The sequence below is a fragment of the Symphodus melops genome, assembly GCF_947650265.1.
Source record: "Symphodus melops genome assembly, chromosome: 1".
Lineage (NCBI taxonomy): Eukaryota > Metazoa > Chordata > Actinopteri > Labriformes > Labridae > Symphodus > Symphodus melops.
The window spans coordinates 50,494,839-50,511,106 of NC_136691.1; the positions used below are offsets into that span (position 1 = coordinate 50,494,839).

A 16,268-nucleotide genomic window follows, 5' to 3' on the forward strand; every position below is an offset into this window, starting at 1 on the left:
CCTCATAAACGCTGAACATTTATGGGAAGATGCACAAGACGCTTTCTGGCACATTATCAAATCATGCTGGAATATCACGAGTCATCAGGTTTTGGACACTTGCTTCTCAAACTGCCTTTTCTTATAATGTGAGGTACAATAAACTGTAGATAAAAATTCACTACTCAGATCTCTTGCTTACTGATACAGTAGATGCTTTCTTATATTGCGGGTTAGTGTGTATGTGCTGATAAGAAAAAGACATATAACGCATTGTCAGATACTGTGAATGAGTAACACTGGGTCACAGAGTAAGCTTGTCCTGGCAGGACACTCGAGGTCACATACCATGCTCTGCTGAATCAGCTGAGTGCTAAGAGTCACATCTCGGGGGGTGTTTACAGACACTGATACTTGCATTGACTCTCTACACTAGTGCATGTTTTCTAATGAAACTGTTACACCAACATGTGTTTATGTTACATTCAGTGTTTAACCTAATTTGTATTTTGATGTTTATTTGCGGTGTCCTCGCCATGTTTGTATAGAGGTAATGCTGCTAGTTATTCTTAAAGGGCAACTAAACCCTAGATGTTCATCTGTAGTGACCTGGAATTTCAAATGCATATTGATTCACTCATTAGTGCTAACATAACATCAACTCAGCACGAGTGGGTTTCTCAACTTGCAAGAGTTGAAATTCTACATGTGGTTTAGTCTTTGTCAGACCACTATGTCACAGAACAGAAATTTGCTAGCCTATAAAACTGAACTATGTCTCTTATTTCATAACACTGCACTGATTGCCCTGCACGATGACCTGCATGGCTTGTATCTGCAGACAGACAGACAGACAGACAGACAGACAGACAGACAGACAGACAGACAGACAGACAGACAGACAGACAGACAGACAGACAGACAGACAGACAGACAGACAGACAGACAGACAGACAGACAGACAGAGACACATTTATGGCCAACAGGCTGTACATTTAAGGCAGTGTTATGCAAGATCTAACTTGGTACAATCTATGTTGTGAAATGTCCATCAGTTGATTTTGCTTTGCAGCTTTGGTTAGCAAAATTCCTCTTTTGTTCTTATTTGTATGTCTTTTTGTTGTTTTTCTGATGTCAAAGAAGGATCTGCAGATGCACAATATAATTATGTTTCCCTTTTTTTGTCAGCCTATGCAAAACCACACACAACATTCATAGAAATGCATAGTGAATGTAACACTGTGTTTGTTTAAACCCTGCAGAAACTTTTTGGACAAGGACCAGAGACCCACCCTCTGTCCTTATTTTGCTTCCTCTTCTTTGTGCTCAAAGTCAAAAAACAGAATTGCACAATGTTGATGATGACTTGTAATGAACCTCTATAATATACTCTCCACAATGAAAAAGTATTTAATGTCTTTTACAGACCAAATAATCAATCTTTTTTTATATAATGCCAATTCACAACAAGTGTTGTCTCAAGACCCTTTTCAATAGAGCCGATAACAGATCTTACTAATTGTAATGTTCACAAAAAGCAGGTAAAAGGCCATCATTATTGCTTATTACAAATGCATGCTCTGTCTTCAGTGCTGACATATCTCAACAAGCTGTAATAAAGATGAAACTCTTTCACACACACTTCTTTTCGACTCCAAAAAAATGTGTCAAACTGCAAGTTGCTGCAAAACGTTTTCTGCTAAAATCAGGATTTGAAATAAGCCCTTTCTGCACTGTAACTTTTTAAACTGGAGAAATGTGTAGACATCAGCATAGAGCTGGGACTGACCTTTGTCCTCCAACCAGAGAGAAAAACAACAGGCAGAGTATAAAAGGGGGGAGAGGCGGAGGAAGGGACTTGTTTTTGTTCAAGGAGTTGAGGCAAGCTGAGCTGAGCAGAGAGAGCAGAATTTGTTAACCTAGTGGTAAGTGAGTTCTCTCTTTTATCTGTTTACTTAAAGGAAAAAACTATGTATCAGCGTTCCCTTTAGCAATTGCAATAAATTCAAAATGGGGTTTTCTCAATATTTTTTGGTATCCTGTTTATTGTGGGAATGCAACAAATTGAAGTGTGCGACTTCACTATGCTGAAACGTTACTTGTCTGCTCATGATGCCGATGCTTTGCATAAATGTTTGCTTTCACAATCAAGCACGCTTCTTCTTGTTATATTTATACATTTAATTTGCATCTCAGAGCTTTAAATTGTATAGTGAAGCAACACCAGCACCGATTGAGAAACTGCCAATAATATTCTTTGTTTCACTTTATTTGTGAATAGATTACTTCAGGCAAGTCACAGTTTGGAAGAACTCCAAAAGGATAACCCCTCTCTCAGACCTTTTGTACAACAAGCTCAGTTTTGTCAATCTCTGCTCCTTTCCGCTCCTCTTTTGGACTGCCACCTTTCTAACCACCCCCTCCTCCCTCTGTTTTCAACAGATTGGGGGAGTGAGGAGACACTGCAGGCATGTGGGCGTGTCTCAGCCTGCTCCTCACTCTCTGCCTGCTCCATGGGGGCGGAGCAGAGAGTGACGGGGGCGGGCGAAAATGTCAGCTTCCACCAGCCTGGCAGATAGGAGAGGTGGAGCCAATGAAGGGAACCATGGGCCGGGTGTCAGTGGTGGCCCTTTTTCAGGCCAGCTGATTGTTCTGCTTGGTGCAGGCTTCCAGGTATTTGCCCATCATGTGTTAGCCAAATGTTTCACCTTGCCCTCTTGTTATGCACTTTTGTCCATCCATTAACTATACTGCATCATCACAGGAGTAAGGAATGATATACACCCTTTTTGGTTGGTCAGAATATGTTACAGAAGTTAATGTCATTTTTAACATTTTTCTGGCCCCAACTTTCAACTATGAGAAAATTCATTGTCACAAGGAATGCATCCTATAAATTCTTTATTGTTAGCCAGACGATCCGCAAAAGGCTTTTCTTAAAGTTTTTTTGTCTTAAACAGATTTTTAATTTTCAATTTTCCTAACTTGCTCAGACTGGAGCGCCTGCGCCAAAAGCTTGATCGTCAGGGTCTGAAGGATGTGGTCTACATTGTCGTCAACGACCAAGGGGAGTCAGCACAGCGCCTGCACCCCATGCTGGCAATGAAACTGTCAGAGCACATCACACTCTACAAGCAGGACGAACAGCAGCCTAATGTTTGGCAGACACTGAGTGGAGTGAAGGATGACTTTCTCATCTATGACAGGTAAGTTAGCTGGTAATCAAAAGAAAGGTCAACACCAGACACTTGTTTTGTTTCTTTTCTTACTATGCTTTTTATTCCATCCCTGTCCAACAGGTGTGGACGTCTCACCCACCACATTTCACTTCCAAATTCCATCATTGGACTTGGGCATGTGGAAACTGCCATAAGAGATACCTACTGCAAACCTCTCTGTGGGAACTGCACCTTTATGGTATGGACCTTATGTAACTTCAAACAATACACAATTGTTTAATTAAAAAATGAGTCTCAAAATAAAGGTTTTGTTACACTTTAATCTAAATGAAGCTCACTTGTTTCAATCCTTTTGCTATCTATTTTCCACAGAGCACTGAACCACCTGAGGAGTGCACAGCAGATGTGCCGCCTGAAGCAGACGACCCCAGGGAAGAAGACCCTGGTCAGCATCATGATCACGGGCATGGGGCTCACCATGGTTCCCACCCACATGGCTCCGGTCACGGCCATAATGACAACCATGGTCAACACCATGTAAACCATGGAGGCCACGATGTTGGTAACAACCATGGTCAGCATCATGGTGGTCATGATGGCTTTGGCCATGGTACTGATCACCATCAGGGACATGGTCATCACCATGGTCATGGCCACCAGGGCGATAATCATGGCTTTCACCCCCGTGGCCGTGATGGCAACCACGATCATCATCATGGTGGTCATGGTGGCGCCGGCCATGGTGGTGACCATCATGGTGCTAGACAGCAGGGGCAGGAGCAAGATGTAGCAGTACAACAGCAATCAAATTTAGAGCAGCTGGTAATGCAAATGCAGCAGATGCAACAGGACGCCCCGCCGGCCCCTGTGGTGCCCTGAGCAGCTGAAAAGGCGAGGTGAAAGTCAAAGTACAGCTGACAGTGGACAGCAGGCTCTGACAATGAAGCCACTCCTAAGAGCAGCTGATGCTGACACTGACGCAGGCTGTTTGGCGAGGCAGGGAGCGAGCAACCGGTCGGTCTCTGACACTGTGACGAGGTGTTACCCACCTCCTGACAGTGACACGGGCTGAGAGGCGATGCTGCCGTTGTTGTGAAGGAGAACTGACAGTGACGCTCGCCCCCTGCTGACTGACAGCAGCCTCAGTCAGCCCCCTGAGCCTGACCCGCCGGTGCGAGCTGAGCGTGAGAGCAGCTGTAAGCTGGCTCTGACATCAGAAACACCACGGGATCAGCTCTCTTTTTACCAACTAGTATTACCCTGAGAGAGGAGCAGCGAGATCCATGACAGCATGGGAGAGATGAACAGGTGGAGTCCAACATCAAACTGAAATAGACAAAATCAGGACGATGAATACATCTACTAAAGCATTAATTGGCAACTTGTAAACTTAAATAAAATTTGGCAACACATGTGCAAATTATAACATTGTTCCTTTGAGAACTGATGTTGTATTTGACCTGTCCACCTGTCAGCATGTCTGTCTGGGTCCCTCTCTTCCTTTCTCAGGCGTGTATGTGGTTGTCATGTTCATTAACTGCCTCCTCCGTTGTGCTCACTCCATCCGTAATGAAACCAGGCGCAGAAACTACGCTCTAGTGGCGTCTGTATGAAGTCAGGCAGGAGAGAGAGGAGTGGGCAGTTCATTAACATGATAAGCACTTAAACATTGAACTATATTTCAGGGAAAAGAAATATAGAATATTGAAAAAAGCAACAACACAAGTTATAATGAGGGAGAAACTTTTACAGTCAATCCAAATCTTTGAAGTCGGTTGTTACCAGAAATGTCGGCGTGAGGTTTTTAGTGAATAGCACATTTTTGTTTTGAGAACTATCAAAGCACTGCCCCTTTACTTAAAGGGAAAAAAAGTCACAAACATTTAAAGGCAAACCTAACAAAGCTTGTAACATTATTGTGATTTGGTCATTGTCCTTTAGCACATATAACAAGAGCAAATGAATTTCATCTCACAAACCTGCACATATTGAATGTTAAGTTCTGCACATTCCTGTTTATTTTTTTTTTCTTTCTGAATTTTTCAGATATTCACAATAAATTGCTAAAGGCACACATTTCCCCCCCCCCCCCCCAAAAAAAGACGAAGCTTGCTTAAAAAAAAAAAGAATACAAGGCTCAATTGTTTGGAAAAGGTCAAAGGAAAAAAGAGAGTGAAACAATAAAAGTATGATGGAATACAGTCTGTACTTAATGATGGTGACAGAGGGAAGACGAGAGTCACCTTGTATACCTGATGCCTGCACAGAGATCATGTATTGTGTTGATGATGTCAAACATGGAAACTGAGAGTTGAATAAAGATGGTTGAGTTACACTTTGAGTTAAGTGTGTTCTTGTCAAAGTTAAAATGTTAAAAATTCACAGGTCTTTGAAATAATGGCTGTCAAATTTTGAGAGCAAGGTCTGCGATGTATTCGTTGTCTTATGGGAATATCAGCCGGTAGTATATGGCAGCTATCCTGTCTATCCTAAGGACCCACCCCCCACTCCTTAACGAGAAATGGTGACCCAAATTCCTGATATTTTTCAGCCAATCAGATTTTTTAATGAAAAGCTGTGATGTTTGGACTTCAGATAGTGTGAAACATCTGACACCACTCAGAGACTAACAAAACGAACATGTTTAAAAAGCATCTGACACATTATTTTTGCAAGGCATACAATCCCCGTCCACAGGGAATTTCTCCACGACCCACCGTTGTTGGTTATTATCATGTTGGGTTCTGATCCACCAGTTGAGAACCACCGCTGAAGCCTACATGCCGGAGGAGTTGGAGATGTGACTTCAGAAAGCAAAAGGATCTACAGTGGCCCTGAAGGTCAACTGTCAAAATATTTCAACTTCCGAAAATATATTTCACCTGCATGCTGCAAAATATGTTTCACGAACCAGAAAGGATATGCCCCGGAATAAGTCACGAGCCATAGCAAGTGTATTCCACGCATCACACGTTCATGACACGTGAACAATTTCTGAGTAAGACCTGCATGCAGATAAACACGGGTGTTGTCCTTTTACTCCATACTATCACCAACTCAGCAGCAGGGTGCTAAATGCTTGAAGTGCTCCAAATCCTGGACTGGAGTAGGCTACGACACAATTCTGGCATCCTGTCATCCCACACTAAAACTCTCCTGTCCTGTCCACAGTCAACATACGATGCCGGTCTAAGAAACGAGCACCGTAGATGTCGCACTAGAGACAATACAGGAGAGGAGAGTCTCACGTTTGTACTGACATGACTTCAGTTCAGTCACAAACACAAAGCAGTATGGACATATAACCTTTCCAGTTTGTGAAATATATTTCGCTGCAGGTGAAATATTTAGACTGTTAACCTTCAGGGCCACCGTATTACCCATAATACTTGCACATTACATTACAAACATTAGCAGCCCTCATTATCCTTTTTGTTCAGGTAGATACAACTACTTTAAAAACTTTTAAGTTTTTTCCAGAAAACTGATTGTACAACCAGTCTGCTTTATCCAATATTTACCAGCAGATGGCGGTAAAGGTCCATATTATAAACATTTTAATAAACCCCCATACTCCCCCATACTAACTGATGGAGCTTGTCTACCTCACTGACCTCATGGAGGCTTACTACATTCTTGGACAACTCCACTCGAGGGAGCTTAGAACTGTGTCATTACTTGAAATCATAATCAAAAGTGTCTTTATACATGATCTTTTAAATGAACGTTTGGATGAATCATCATTCTCTTCTTCTTTCTTACTTTTTCAATCCATCGAACATGTGCAAACACATGCTCTCTCTTTTCCAATGATTCAAACGATCCTGTTGTTGCAGTCACATGGGAAACACGTACGTCACATGTTCATAGCCAGCCTGAAATATTTTCAAGAAATGTCAATATTGGGTGAAAGTTCATTTCAGAAAATGATTGCTCATTTTAAAATGAAATGAACACCCTCTGTCTAGTCATTTTTCATTCCACTTTTTTTTCTCCATTTACGTTAAAGGCATTTGTAAGTAATAAAAAATACACAATGTTGTAGTTTTAATGATGTACTTCTTGTTCCATCTCTTCTTCTGTAAAAGAACAGGGAATCATTTAAAAGAATGGCTTTTGTGCTGTGCTTTGTTTGTGTTTGTTCTTTTATAAATGATGGCCTTTACTGCATGTTTGAACAAATGTGTCTATTTTTATTCTTTCACACATAATAATGATGTCAAAGTACAACTCCAAGCCTGGGAAATTGTCTTAAAGTGCACCACTTTCAGCTCAGTGTAAAGTATCTGAATGGCTGTCTGACTGTGTGTCTGAAAAGGTCAACAAGCAACCGGAGGTAATAAATGAGGCAGAGGTGGACTGCTTGTGTGGGCGTAATTGGGCTGAAGATCCAATACAGGGGAACAGTGACTTATGGGTAATTACCTTCAATGTCCAGAGACCAAGAGCTGTGAGTGGCTGCGTCTGTGATTCAATCAGCCCCACACAGAGCGGAGCAACACACAGCCTCTATCCTAATTGTCCGATGTGCTTTCTCCCCAATGCACAGCTGTTTCTGCAGCCGTTTCCTCTCTGCTTTCTCTCGCAGCCGGCAAGTGTGAGAGAGACAGAGACACACACTGGTGAACTCATTCACACACACAAAGTTCCTGTGTTCTTCACAAACAAGTGTGCACTCTTTACCCTGCAGCCACGGCAAATATTCTTCTTTATCTCTCTCGGACACACAGATCAGTTCCTATGTGAGCTTTCAGACCACAGCAAGCTGTACAGTTTCTTAATTAGCTGCATTTTGCTGTCTCTGTGAGCTGACCTTTTCTGTGAAATGTCCTGCCTGTGTTGCTACTTCTAAAAACTCAGCTTGGTACAGAGGCCCTGTAAAATGAATATGAAGAAAGTTCATTTTAAAATTACATTAAAACTAAACATCTTGATTTCACAGAGAAATCTAATTACTTTAAATGTAACATTAACATGATGTCATTTTGTTTAACTTGGCTACACTATTTAAAGCTCCTGTGAGCAACTGTCATGTTTGGTTGTTTGTGGTGCCAAATGTGGACACAGCAGTACCTCTTATCACATTGTTTCTTTCTTTCTTCACATGACAAATGAAAAAATACATCATCTTTCTTTGTCTACTTACAGTAGGCCTACAATGAGTCTTTTGCACAGAATTAATAATAAACGCTGTTTCCGCGGCGAATCATCAATCTTCTCACAGATGGTTTGGGTTGGTTTAGGTCAAATTGAAGCATCTGAATTAATATGTTCATTATCAACTACAAACCCCTCACTAGAGCTTTAACAGAAGCATGTGCGACATTTTACACATAATTATATAAAAGAAATCAAGAATATTCTAAGTAAATAACTCTATTAGTCGTGACTGTCTACAGTGGGTGAGAAACAGTGAGTCGTGTTGTTGGAGATGTTTACATCATGGACAAGATGGCCGATGGACAGATGTCCCTCTCTTACGTATAAATCCTATTTCAGTCATGAGCTAGAGAAAAGAAGAATCACATATACACTGCTGACTTGAATGTCAAGAAAGCACGTTTAGATCACGGTCATTCTGTCTGTTTACATGCAATGTGAAGCTACTAGGTAACTAAAGAGCACTAACATTAGCATGCTAGCACAACAATGCAGGCCATAGGCAAATGCAGCATGAGCCAACGACAATTTTGGCAGACCTTTTTGCTTGACTCGTTTGTATGACCATGAGGGTAGGGGGGTTGGGGTGTCGCTGGAGGACAGCAGAGGCTTCAGTATGGTGGAGTGGCCTAACAGCCATTTGTTTTGATTTCATACTGATGCTCAAGGGCAACATCTTCTGGATCAAAATTCCCACTTCCTGACACTGACAAAGTTGGAATAAGAGAAAAGCTGTAAAAAAAAAAAGAAAAAAAAAAAGTGATATAAACATTCAATACGTTTTGTATAATCCAAGAACAACTGATGACAGCAAACATGGACAAGACGACTGAGATATTTATTGTGTAACTTGCTGAAAGCTCTTTAAATCGCACATACAACACCAGCAAGGCTCATCTGGTTAAGAGGATCATACCTAATCATTAAAAATCAACAGTTCTTGGCCTTGGAAAAAAAAAAAAAGAAAAAACAGCAACCAACAGAGAAGGACAGTGGCTCCAGGTTCCAGAGGTTACTGGAAATATGACTGAAACGGAGCAAGGCCACTTAATTTAATGAAGTCAATGCAAGTTCATAAATTATGCTCGACATTTTAACACTTGTGGCCAATTCTGATGTGGAATATTTTCACTTTTATGAGTCTGGATGACACGTTGTGGAGAATAACAGTTCAAACATTACTCATTATAACTGCAAAGTGGAGCCACTGAACTTGATCATTAAAAACATAACCAGGGTTTAAATTCTGTACTAAAGCCACTTAATTAAACTACTCCCCCCCAAAACTAAAATAAAAAACAAGCTGAGAAATGTGTGGCTCTGTAAGATATAAAGTAGCAACGTGCACAAATTCCAGCAGCACTCAAAATTACTTATAGGCATTAAAGAGCGACAAAATCCAGCCTGGAAATGACACATGACAGAGAAATAGGAGGGCAAATTACGTGATTATAAAAATATGTAGTAGCCCCTTTGAATGCACTTTTTAATAATGAAATGCTCACATGACAAAGCAGAAACATTGTAAAGAGTTTAGAGTTACAGTTTTACCTATTCACTCGCCTATATTTCCATATGACTTCATAAAATACTATATCTATTATTCTTATAGCAAACAAAAACTCCATTACAGTACATCATCCTATCAATCTGGTAGTGTAAAACACATCCTACAAACACAAACTCTGTAGAACTAAAGCTTATTGATATTGACGGTTCCTCATTTTGTGATGATTGTGCTGAATAAAGAACATAATGCTGTTTCTATGGCAACAGTTTCGACTTGATCGAGCCCAAAAATACAAAAATCTGACCACTACTTGGAACATCCGATATGGGTACAAAGTGCTTGCTCTAAAGTGTCCGTAACATTATAAAGCATGAAATTACAGCTGCAAACTTTTACACTACTGTAAGAATGAGCTCACTGTGGACTGACAGAACATTTGAAAAAAGTAAAAACCTGTACAGTTAGCATGAACACACAAACAAAAATTATTTCCCTCACTATAAACTTAGAAATAAAAAAACACGTCCACGGGTTGAACCTTTTCACCATTTCTCCTAAATATCATAATTACATTGCATATTCCAGTTTTCACATATCCGCAATTACAACGGTACAACTGAAACAGAGCCTGGACAGTGCTTTATCCAATATGTGACCTTCCTTCATGTATACACAGAGCACTTTTGCAGATCTTTGGATGGGTGTAAACACTGTAAACGTTTCAGAATAGTGACGTTGTTGCGGCTAGAATTGCTACTGATAGCTGAAACTAAATCATCTCATGCCTCCCGTTTTCAGAAATCACTCTCATGAAATTATCACAAACATTTCCACTTTCTTGGTTAATTCCTTTCCCTCACAGTACAGCTAAATGCAGGAAAAAATTACAAGTACCGAGCAGCAATGTACTGTGATTAGTAACATTAATGACATAAAAATATATATATTCTTGTCACTTTTTTACAGCACTATTGATATATTAAGACATTCTGCAACAGCATCCATTGCTGGTATCATCAGCACAAGGCAGGAACGACAGAACACTGAGCTCTTTTTCCAGAGAAAGAGAGAAAGCGAGAGCAATGGCACACATTTATCATAATTCACATTTGAAAGAATTGGCATATTAAGGCTCTTGCTTTGTCTCTCTACATTGTGAGATTGTCTAATACAAAACTACATTTTCTATCTGAGTCAATAGTACGCTAAGTCTGCGTTCCTTTGATTTCAAGAGAACACAATTTAAAAGCAGGATAATTACTTTTCACCGAGAAGGAAGTTTTGTTTACGTTGAGATGGGCCCACTCGGAGGTCAAAATGATGCAATACAACAACAACAATAACAGAGCATCTAACCCATTCATAGACTTGTGGAAATGAAATGCATTGTTTTACACAATACAAACCTCTATTGACTAAAGGTAAGATAGCTTATTGTACGCAGCATGCCATGCTGCTGTGTTCGTCACAGGCATATTGTCAATTAGTGTTCTAAGGATTCAGAAGATAAAAACAAAGAGTAGACTAAAACCTTTACAAAAGGTCCCCCTACTTTTCTCTCCCTCACACAAGCTGTAATAAAAAGCTTACACTGTCAATAAACCACAGCTAAGGTTACAGCTTATGTGACTAAACTAGTGATAAAGTAACATGCCAAAGTAATGTCCATATTTGAGTTCATCTAAGGTAAGCATCGGGGAACATTAACTTTAAAAACAAAAATACATCAAAGTTTGTAGTTGTTGCAGATCTTGCATCTGAAAAGTCTTCCAGAGCTTTCCTTGATCACCACTTTTGGTTTGAGAATCATGGTCATGTTTTATGGCCATGATGGGAAACATCTAAATTACAGTCGATTGGTCTCTTAAAATGTTTAACCTCGTAACTATTTTCTCATAAAAGCTACAGGAAGGCTTAATTATGTTTGAATTGAAAATATATAATAATGTAATGAGTGTGTTCGCGTGCACACATCTCAGTGTAAGAGCAAGCACAGGCTTTTTTTTTTTATTCTGCTGCCACAGAGAGGCTGAACAACGAATCCACCACAGCAATACATAAATGCGAGAACTCTAGATATGTGAGCAAACCAGGACGAATAAACCCGGATTCATTTACATGATTGGAGGCACAAGTTGTTTACACGGTGTACTTAGCAGATAGAATATGAGCTATTTACATACATTCCCAGGTTTTTATTTGTTCCTGTTGCCCCTGCAAAATATATCGCAAACTTGAGAAAAATACTTGTCCAAAGCAGTTGTCTTGATTTCTAAGTTCTCTGTTTAAATGAATAATTGCTGGTTTCAAAGGTGAGACTTAGCTGCTGCCATAGGATGAAATGTAACACCTGCTGGTTTGGGTACGTCCCTTTGATTCTCCTAGCTGAATAGCAACATAATCGTACCCTTAAGCAAGGCACTTATAGTGTTCTATCGCACAGGTTGTACTGAGCAGCTCGCTGTTGGCTCTGAGCTTTTCTTAATAACTCATTCCTCTTACTGATGTTTAGCATAATGAGCGACATCAAATAGGAATAAATAAACCCTAGTTTGATGTAAAGTTCCATGCTTGGACGTGCAGAATAAATCTGTATTATTTAATGCATTGCAGGAATGTTGTATATCCCTTTTATTCATCAAGTATACTTCTAATACAGTTAGTGTGCTGCTTTATTTCCCAGAATGCAAATCAATGAGCTTCTTAGAAAGCAAAGAGATGTAATGACAATCATTATTTCATCCTAATGACAACTCTTTGGAAGTGCATGTCTATTTTATAGTTGCTCAGTTAAAGCATTATTTTTGTTTTATTATATTGTGGCTGCTGGGAAAAAAATATTTACATAATATAGTTTAAGTTTGGCCAATTTACAATAACTAAAGCATGAGGAGCATTAAACGAATCGAGGCCAGGAATGCATTGATAAACTGCATAGTTCCCATTTGAGACTTAAACTGAAAGGTGGATCATTCTGAAAGTTAATGTATGCTTTGTATAAAAATATATGTGTAATGTAGTACTAATAAGATTAGATGATAAACTGAAAAAAAAAAAAACAACAACATCTGACAGCAATGGGTTTGTCTTGAAGGGGTGTTCAAAACATGACTAGATTGTGCTTGTCTTCTCCAAATCGATCATACAGGACGTCTCTGAGCTAGATTAAGACTTTAACATATCACTGCTGTTATCTTTCTGTGGCCCTAAAAGGACATGCATCCTTACATTTGATTTATTCCGTATTCTCCAGATCTCATATCCCAAGGGTTGCAAATGCACAAAATGAAAAAAGGAATTGGCTTAATCTACCTTATAAGTGTGGGAAATGGCACCATGACCAGCCTGTTGTTTTGTTTTCTAGATTGAAAAAAAAAGATCCCCAAAATACTAGAAAAACACACTTGGTTATCTTGAGATGTTACTTAATGGTCCAAGTAAAGGAGAAAAATCAGTTGAGATTTCAATAAACATGACTTGTGATCTCGGGAAAATGGAGAACACTAACTAAAAAGTATGAATGCATGTCCGTTTAGGGCTTCTGTATTTATCTAACATGATATGTTAGAGATATGATGCAAGCCAAGGCAGTTTTACATTGGGCTAATGTATTTCACTCATTAGTATCACAGTCACAATATTTCATATGTGTGCATTGACATCAGAAAAAACGTGGTTAGTGACGTTTGCTTTTTTCTACCTCTGCATCAAATTGACTGATTTTGCAGAAGTAAAAGAGTCAAAAACACAGCTGGTCACATCTCCCTTTCAGCACTCTCGGAACCAAATCACATGTACACTGCCTCCGTGCTGTGTGGGACAAGTTTTTTTGGGCTTTCCAGCAGGAATTAGGTAGAAATGAGCTCTTTGAATGCAGGGAAATTCCCTGATTTAAACAATCTTTTACCTCAAAGTCCTTAAAAAAAAAACGGCTTTTCAGGGTGTGAGGTTCCCCAGCAGGTCTGGGGTGATGTACCCAACAGGCATAGCGGGTAGAGCCTTGAGTGGGTGCTGCTGTGTTAGGGAGGGAGGGGGAGACTGGCGGGGAGGAGGAGGAGGGTTAAGGAGCAGACTGTGCTCACTGTCCATTTCCTGCACCACTGTGTAGTCCGCAACAGGGGCGAAGAACGGGCATTGGGGAGAGTCAGGAAGAATGTAAGGGGATTGATTTCCCTCTGCTGTAGTGGCGGGTTTGGTCTCCACCAGCTGAGGTTGTATGGTTTGATACCCCTCGCCAGGTGTTGAAGAGCTGGGGGGAGTGTTGATCTGCAGGTTGCTGCTATCCGAGCTGTAGCCACTTCCTTCAGGATCCACCAGCAGCAGCTGAAACTGCAGCTCCTTTGGATTTTTATCGTCAGTTTCCTCCCCTCCTTTATTCTCTTTTCCTTTCTTCTGTGTCTCCTCCTCAGTCACCAGGCTGCTCTCTTGGGTTCGGAGATGCTGGCCAGGAGACAGCACCACGCCTCCAGAGGGCATCACGTTGCTGACCTGGGCGTAGAAGTCTGTGTTGACCCAAGTCTGCGATGCTCCAGTTTGGGTTTGGACCAGAGGTCTGTCGCTTCTCTCTGGGGCTCTGGCTCTTTCTACAACATCGAAGGAGGAGGAATCCCCATCCTCTGGTTGGCCTGGCAGCAGGGTGGTCATCAGCAAAAGTGCGTCTTGTTCCGGCAGATCTGGATCGTAACAACTGGCCCGGCCTGAGTCGTCATCGGGGAACCTGGGGTAAAAATAAAATCATATTTTTAAAGCAATCCTCAGTTTGAAAAAAAGTGCTTTAAACCACTGGCTGGTGTGTGATTTTACAATTCTTAAAAGTGTCTACTTAAAGCTCCTGTGAGACATTTTTAGCTGGTTTTAGAAACGTTTTTAATTTATACCAAAGATTTATTAATCTAAGAAAGCATCAAACTGAACCTGCTGCCGGGGGTAGGTGTCACACAAAAGTGATGAACAGCATGAAACAGAAACAGCTTTTTTCCCCCCTTTTTTCTTCATGAGTGATACATTTGACAGTTAAAAGACAGCAGGATTAGATTGTTTAAAAAAAAAAGAACACTTCTTAAAAATGTGTATTAGAAAATCAACAAAGTGAAAAGATGTACAGCCTTCCACAGGGGCCGCTCAAATCAACACAAACCAAAAGTGACTTACAGGAGCTTTAAATGACGCTGTACACCAGAAGGCCAAACAAGGGACGAGAGATGGAGATGAGCAAAAGCTTCAAAAAATTACATGTTCTTGCTCTGCATTACAGTAAAGCTATGCTGCTAAATTGCGTTGGCTCTATGGGGAACAAATATGTGAGATACATCACAGTAGCTCTTGTTTCAGAAATCTGTGGATTACCCGATGGTATTGGAGCATCCTATGTTCATGTGGTGGCCGAGAGGCTGGTGCACACCAAGGAGTCTCTCGGTGTCCGAGCCCTGGTTGTCCTCCTTCTCTCCAGCGTCTGCATCCCCAGCATCCACCTCGATGAACTCCACCCACGGCTCGTCTTGATAGAAGTCGGTCGCATATGTTGGTAGGCCGCCCATCACTCCACCACTCAGGATGAAATTCAGCTCATCCAGCTTCCCCTTCTGTAAGTCAACAAATTGTATTTCTACATGTGTTTTCAAAGCAGGGATGCATAATGTCCATGTTGTTGTATGTTGTAAAAGTCCTATCTTGTTCTGTAACAGCGTGTAAATAATGTGTAAATTTCCGCTGCGAACAGAACACGCCTTGTCTTTCACCTTTGTCCAAGCATGAAATGGCTACTTATTTATAAGAGGGTTTTATTTTCCAGAGGTCCAGGGGTGAGGTTTGTTTTGTTAAGAGCAAAAAGACTGCCTGTTTAATGTGTCCCACATTATCTGACAATAATGCATCCACAACACAACCAAGACCATTTTCCCATCTTATTATCTCGCAGCTCTGCTTCTGGTCTTGTTTACCTACACAAAACAAAAGGGCCTGTTTGCATTGTATGTCGTTCACAGACATTTGTGATTTTATTCTGTGGCTGACATGAATGATGACAGGCTGTGATAGGACAGGAGGAGGGACGGAGGGAGATGTGATGTTTACGAGGCCTGAGGTGCCCCAGCCAACCAAGCCACACGGACGCCCAGCAGTGTCTGTTTCGAATCAAAGTTACAATGGAAATGCAACAACAAAAAGAGCAGTGGTTACACAACATGCTTGATGATCAACTTAGAAAGAAACTATGCACAAGTCCATGTGCTGGCAGCTGTGACTTAATGATGTTTGTAATCTTGCTCTTTATGTCAATACCATATAAAACACACATAATTCATAGATAAAAGACTTTGTTTTTAAATGTTGGTTTGACAAAAAAAAGCAGTTTGAAGTTGATGGCTGTCTTTGGGAAAGTGTGTGCAGTTTACAGAATATAGAAATTGTTGAATACAAAAAAAACAAAACATGTGCATTGA

General features: G+C 40.6%; 2 protein-coding genes across 2 annotated transcripts in view; one reads left to right on the forward strand and one right to left on the reverse strand.

Moving 5' to 3' along the window:
• Positions 1–1,787: 1,787 nt before the first annotated feature.
• selenop (selenoprotein P) lies at positions 1,788–5,493 on the forward strand. Its single transcript, XM_079352003.1, is given in 8 exon segments — positions 1,788–1,904; positions 2,422–2,652; positions 2,973–3,185; positions 3,279–3,396; positions 3,531–4,034; positions 4,038–4,055; positions 4,059–4,073; positions 4,077–5,493. Coding segments are annotated over 7 exon segments (1,119 nt in total). The 5' UTR covers positions 1,788–1,904; positions 2,422–2,449; the 3' UTR covers positions 4,125–5,493.
• A 3,642-nt stretch (positions 5,494–9,135) lies between these two features.
• Positions 9,136–16,268, reverse strand: part of ghra (growth hormone receptor a) — a 36,124-nt gene continuing 28,991 nt past the window's right edge. Inside the window, exons 9-10 of the mRNA XM_079355386.1 lie at positions 15,175–15,410; positions 9,136–14,545 (exon numbers count right to left, since the gene is read on the reverse strand). Of these exons, the coding sequence (XP_079211512.1) occupies positions 13,765–14,545; positions 15,175–15,410 (1,017 nt within the window). The 3' untranslated portion in view covers positions 9,136–13,764. The remainder of the gene's footprint in view (positions 14,546–15,174; positions 15,411–16,268) is intronic.